General features: G+C 35.9%; 1 protein-coding gene across 1 annotated transcript in view; it reads right to left on the bottom strand.

Moving 5' to 3' along the window:
- The window catches only part of ARHGEF10 (Rho guanine nucleotide exchange factor (GEF) 10), an 89,521-nt gene that overhangs the window by 24,662 nt on the left and 58,304 nt on the right, over positions 1 to 6,555 (bottom strand). Inside the window, exons 22-24 of the mRNA XM_010079407.1 lie at positions 4,776 to 4,862; positions 3,171 to 3,394; positions 1,857 to 2,014 (exon numbers count right to left, since the gene is read on the bottom strand). Coding sequence (XP_010077709.1) covers positions 1,857 to 2,014; positions 3,171 to 3,394; positions 4,776 to 4,862 — 469 coding nt within the window. The remainder of the gene's footprint in view (positions 1 to 1,856; positions 2,015 to 3,170; positions 3,395 to 4,775; positions 4,863 to 6,555) is intronic.

The following is a 6,555-nucleotide window of genomic DNA, read 5'->3' on the forward strand; positions in this document are numbered from 1 at the left end:
TCTGGTTTGCCTGCTCAGATTCCCTTGTTTGGTAAAATAGGTCAGTGCTCATAAAAACACCCCTCCAGGGCTGACTGCCTCACATGACCACAGCAGCCAACTATAAGGAATACGAATGCTAACATGAGAACAGCTGATTCACACAGCTTTCATGAGGCATGAAGAACTGAAATAACACACAGAGACCAGTCGGTCAGGAAAGGGACTACAAGATGAATCAGAAAAAAAATGAATGTGCATTTCCCATCTCAGAGATTCAGCAATCCTGAAACAGGCTGCAACAGGCTCTGTGAATACCTAGTGGCACAGAACTGGTGTCTTCAGAGGAAGATGAACAGGGGATGCTATGATCCTGGTCAACACAACATAACCTCCAGCTCCTAACGTAATTCAGTCTAGCTAACAGTTCTGCCCTGTCCTTAACATCCTCTGTAAATATGCAACCCCTGCATTCTTTCTTACCTCTACTGACAAGGATGTCACTCTTTTGAAGTGGTCTTTTCTGGAAGAAGCTGAGTCACAGTAGCTGCAGTCTTAAACAGGTTAAATACACCAGCCCCTTTCAGAAAGGATGACATGCACTTTACTACCACACCCAGATACACACAGGAACTGAAACATCAAAAATTATGTTATGAGACTAGGATCAAGGCCTCTCTCCTGTGCCTCCAAGACAAAGAAAAATTTGCTGTCCTGTGGTTAAAAAAAAAAAAAAATATTTTTTTGAAGGGAGCTGAAATCTAATGTCTGGCTTCAGATCAGAGACAACAGCTCAAGAGGAAACCCACAGGGTTGAAGATGACAATTGGTGAAAGGAAATCTCTTTCCCACCAGTTTTTTCAGATTCTTTGTTGCTTGAGAAAAAAAAAATACATCCTGTATCTTTCCCAAACTAAATCTTTATATGATCTAACACTGGACATATAATTTGTTCCAAGATTCAAGATACTGAGCTTGGCTCCTCACTTAAGAGGCTGTCAGGATTTAGTAGCCAAGTACCAGACAAATACAACTCCACTGTTTACAGAGCCCACCTCATTAGAGAAGTACGACAACCATCGTTACACAGCTCACACTAATAAGGTACACCAGATCTGTGCTGGCTCTGCACTTTGCAAGGTTACCCCACTTAAAAACTCAGGTTTGAGACTCTGAGTAAAGCCTCACTGATTTTGAACTGAATTAACTATACATATGTATGCAGTACTTCAGGAAAGTTAGTGAGACATTCTGGAAGTACATAGACAAGCACCCGAACCAGCTCTGGAGAAGACAGTTCTGGTTCAGAAGTATAACATGGGCTTCTCCATTACTCAAACTATTTTAGCCAATTTCTTAGCTAGATACAAAACAACCGTGATGCTAACGGAAAAAGGAATCCTACAGTGAAATACACAAGCCACACACATAGGAAAGACTTCTTTCTATCTGTACCGTAAAAATGGAGTTGTCATTTCAAATAAGAGATACACGAATCTCTACCAACAGGGAATTCTTGTCTTTCATAAACATCAATACTGGGTAGTTGAGGGGAATTAGCATTGTGCTAATACAGTATCCTGGTTATCACGAACTTCTGGACTCTTGTAACCTTAGGGTTTAAGCTAAGGGGCACAAATCAGTTTTCACACGCATCATATGGTAAAAACAGGAAGAGTAGCAAAGTATCTACTATCCTTCAGAAAGAGAAAACAAATAGCAAAAAGTCATTTCAAAAGTACTGAGAAGTGTAGTAACCTTAGGTCAGCAGTTTTACAGAGAATTTTTAGGAAATATAATAGTGGAAAACTGCTTCTGACAAAATATACTGGCACACAAGTTCCTCAGGATGTTATCAAATCATATCACTGCATTACCTTCTGCTTTTGTGTAGATTGAAATGTTTCCATTTACCAAGCCAGCAAACAAGTATTGAGACATATATGTTAAGCTCATAACAGTTGATTTTTCAGGAGTGAAGAAGTGTTGAAGTCGAATTTTCTTTGAGCCTTGGCAACTTTTGTAAATAGAAATGCTACAAAAAGAAGCAAAAAAAAAAAAAAAAACAAACCCTCTGTGACATTATGTTTTATTCAGTTCTTACTAGAATATGCACAAAAGAGGTTTAGCACAGAATATTGAGGGGGGGAAAAAGATATTTTTTCCTTCCATTCATAGGAAGATGAGTATGGAAAGGAGTACCTTGACCCTCCAAAATGTCTATATAGACAATTTGCAATTATTTAACATTGATGTATGACAACATTTTTCATATTATCTTGTCTGGAGAAACATATACTCAACAAAGAGGTATAGTAAAAATTCTGCTCAAAGTCCTTATTATGAGCCTATCCAAAAATTTCTATTAGTTTTTAAAAACACAGACAAGTATTACCCGGAGAACTGAGGAAAAAAGAAGAAAGACTCACTCCCAGACACCAATTACACTTAAAACTCCCACCATTCCTACAGATTATTACCATGGGTATGTTAGGAATACTGAATAATTAAATCTGGAATTAATTACACTTCACAAGCAAAGATAACCAGTATAATTAGATGTCGGAATTTCTGGAAACACAGCATTTTCCTTGGAGATTTTTTTCTCCTTCATTTATACCAGTTAGAAACCCCTTCAAAAATAATGTTATAGCTAGTGAAAGTATGTGACTACAAGAATTGTTTGCTTACTGACCAATAATTTTAGAAAAATGTAGCTTTGTTCTTCAATATAAATCACCTGATGACTCAGTGAAGTCATCAGTTCAAACAGAGCAAAATAATTCATGTCAATAGTAAACAGCAATATGATTTATTTGCATGACAAATCCTGCACAATATCACAGCATAGAAGGTTAATAGCTTCCTCATTTAACACTGTCATTCTGAAAATTTTCCAGTATCTACAGATTACGTTGTAAAATTACAAAAGTAATATTTATATTTTTCAGACATGATGTCTGATGAATTAACCCTCTTTCAAAGATATGCATTATTTTAATTTCACCTACTATATATTTTTAAATCATGTGGAGTGTATTTTTTTCCTTGATTTAGGTAGAAAGATCACTGGGTATTCATGGATACTTTTTTAAAAAGAAAGCATTATCTTGGAAGCATCACACAATTCTGCTAGAGAATAGTAAACTTAATGAACAAATCATACACAGTACACTAAAAATGAGAATCACCTTCCTTCTTCCATGCCAAGGCAAATAGTAGGCACACTGGAAGCTTTTGCAGGAATATTTTCAGAGTTGAGAGCCTTATTTTGCTCTTTCAGTTTCTCCTCCTCTGGTATGTAGACCATGCAGAGAATCCGTGATTCCACATTGAAGCACTCAATAACCTTGGGGCCGGAGCTTTGAAATGAGACTATTGCAATCTGGCCCATCTGATTAGTACAACTGCCAATCTGAATTGGAAAGAGGAAAGAAAAAAAGACCAAGACTGATACCTGTCGCCAGGAAGATCAGCATTAACAAGAAGGAATGATTGGACAGTTAATTGAAGAATGCATCTCAAGTTAACATGCATGAATATGAGTTTTCATACATTAAGATATGAACAAGAAAATAATTCAGCACAAATACAATAGATTTCAAAAGATTATATATACAAAATTCCCTTGTACACTCACAAAAACAGTTCTTTCTTTTTTGAAATTAGGAATATTAGGGCCTATTCTAATGTCTGACTCGTATATATATAGTGCAATGCAATTACACTAAGAACCTGATATATATACACACATATATATAACCGGTCTTCTAAGTTATCTCAGATTCTCTTAAAACAGATAATATAGCAGACACCCATCCTTTGCACCTGGTCTACAAAGAAGTGCTCTGTCACAACAGAAAGAGGGATTATTAATATAATCTCTTTTGTAAACTTGCTGATACAGGATCTCAAAGTCCTCCCTGATCCAGAACTAAACATCATCAATATGTCCACAAATCTGTACATTTTAGGGATCTGGGAAGAGTAAAAAAAAATGCCTATTCAAGCAGCAATAATCATAGAATAAGTGTTTTTATATAGTAACTCTTTATGTTTATACGAAATTAAAAAAAAACATACCAAAGAGAAAGAACATTTTGTGACAGTAGGAAGATTTCATTGACATATATTTGTGATAACTGCTTACAAATAGCAAAGACAAAAAGAAATTATAGGGGTCACATTGAACAAGATCACTGAAAAAAAGCTATTCCTAACTTCTACTTTTAATTCACAAGGGTTCCCCTGAAATGTCACTATTGTAGTAATAAGAAAAAGCTACTGAAATTATTAGATTTTTTTTTTTTAAAGTATTGGCTATCTCACTTTGTCTGCTGGAATATCTGCATATTTCAAGTCGTAACAATATGCCAGAATAGTTTGGGGTTTTTTTCCTACATACAGACTTAAAACAGATTATTTATGGCTACAGCATTTTTAAAATACAGAAACAGGCAACAGGACAGTGTGAGCTCATATGGGTTTTAGCAGCCCTCATTATAAATTAGCACATAACTCACTTCTGAATGTGCTCAGCACTTTGGAATTTGTTCTGTGCCACACTAACAAGTCACACATACATAACTGACACCCTACAGAGAACAGCAAGATCACATGGACAAAATTACTAGCTATCCTTTATAGAAGTCCATCTTAAAACAAACATCCCCCCTGCTAAAAAAGAAAAGAAATCCAAAATTTATTTCAGATCCATATGTTGCTGAGAGTCACAAAAAAACAGTGCAAAGAAACAGGAGACAACCCCCTTTTTAGCTTTTAAATATTACACTTACCCAAAGAAAACCATGTTCCATGGCACCGGAATCTGACTCCATTTCGCCAGAGAGGTACGGTTCAGGATTATAAGCAGCACATTCAATCTTCAAATGAAGAAAAAGAGAGCAGTTAGCACATTAAAAAGATATGCCTGTTTCTGTCTAATTTAGTCTGTAATTAAGTAAAGCATTTAAGAATATCAAAGAATCACAGAAAGCAAGAAGTCAGTTTAGTCTGTCCAGCTTCCCGTGGGCACAGTCAGCTGTACGTATGTGTGTTGTTCCTGACACAGTCCTCATCTCCTCTTACAGACATTAAAAGCCGAAGTCTACAAATTCTCTAGCTGATCTGCTCAAATGCTTCACAACCTTTAATAAAGGTTTTCCAAATACCCAACCTAACATCATTCTTGCTGTAATCAATATTCTGTTACGTCTCATCTCAGCCACCAGGTACTTCCCTTCCGCGGTGTCCTTTTACGTATAAGGCTGACATATGTCATGACCCCACCTGAGTCTCCTCTCCATTAGGCTAAATAAACATTATCACTTAATTAAATTTAAAATTTTTAAAATAATTTTTTTTTATTCTTGTTTTGAAAATTCTTTATTATTATCAGTTTTCCAACTAGCACCTCTCCAGCAGATATATCAGGTCCATACATTTGAGAGTGCAGAACCTTCTTACCTGAACAGGCTATTCTAGCAGAGCTGTTGGCAGCACCACATCATGATTACCTCTTCTGAAGCCTGGTTGTACTCATCCCATTGATTATTTTCTCTTTGTAACAATATTACATTCTTAACCAATCCTTAGCTTGCTAGTCTACTAAAAGTTACTTTTACAGACTTTCTATTCAACCACCTCCTCAACCTGTACTTGTAAAGCTCTCTATTTCTGCCTGAAGATACCATGTGTCTGTCCTGTGACTGTCATCGCCCCTCTTATTTTTTTGTCCCTCTCAAATTTCTCCAGGTACTTTATTCGTTTTGCTATCATCCATAACACTCCTACTCCCTCCCAATTTTGTGTCATCATGTTACCATCAGTAAATTAATAACCATACTCATGGTTTTATCATGCAAGCTTTTTAAGAAAAAACTGAAAACTACACCAGACTCAAGATCTGTATTTAAGTCCATCCCAACTCAGAAAAAGGTATTTTTATGAGCAGTCATGGATTTATATTTTCCTTAATTTCCCTAATGTCCATGGCAGAGCTCCCTAAAGCTTATGCAAACACTTAAATATATAGAAACAATTCACAACTGAGTAGAGAATAAAAGGGTTCCTGGTGAGGTGTGATACTACATTTTTAGACAAGATTTTCTATAATTCACTCTATGTTCTCATCTCAGACATCAATATCATTATGATTATGTTGCAGTACCAGAGACAATTTGGTAAGTATGAACTTACACGACTTCACCATAACCTGGCAACATCACCATCCAACAGTGAATAATTAAAAAAAATAAATAAAAGGAAATGAGCAGGTGTTAAATTATAGTTCTAAGTTCCCAGTTTATTTAATTTTCAAAAGTGCGAAGAACTTCATCAATCTCCCTGAAGTCAGCAGGCATCACCAAGGGATTAGCAATAGTAAAAATAATGTTATGTATCGACCAAAGCAATTCACTGTAAGGATAAAAGATGAAACCAATAGATGAGAAAAAGAAAAAAAAAGAAAAAAAGAGCTATACATGCCATTCTTAGCATGTCTCATTGAACACATGCTGAGGCTATCTACTTGTAGTGGTGATTTACAGTAGCTGGGACAGCTAAATACATCACTAG

Source organism: Pterocles gutturalis, unplaced genomic scaffold, assembly GCF_000699245.1.
Source record: "Pterocles gutturalis isolate BGI_N339 unplaced genomic scaffold, ASM69924v1 scaffold2064, whole genome shotgun sequence".
Classification (NCBI taxonomy): Eukaryota; Metazoa; Chordata; class Aves; order Pterocliformes; family Pteroclidae; genus Pterocles; species Pterocles gutturalis.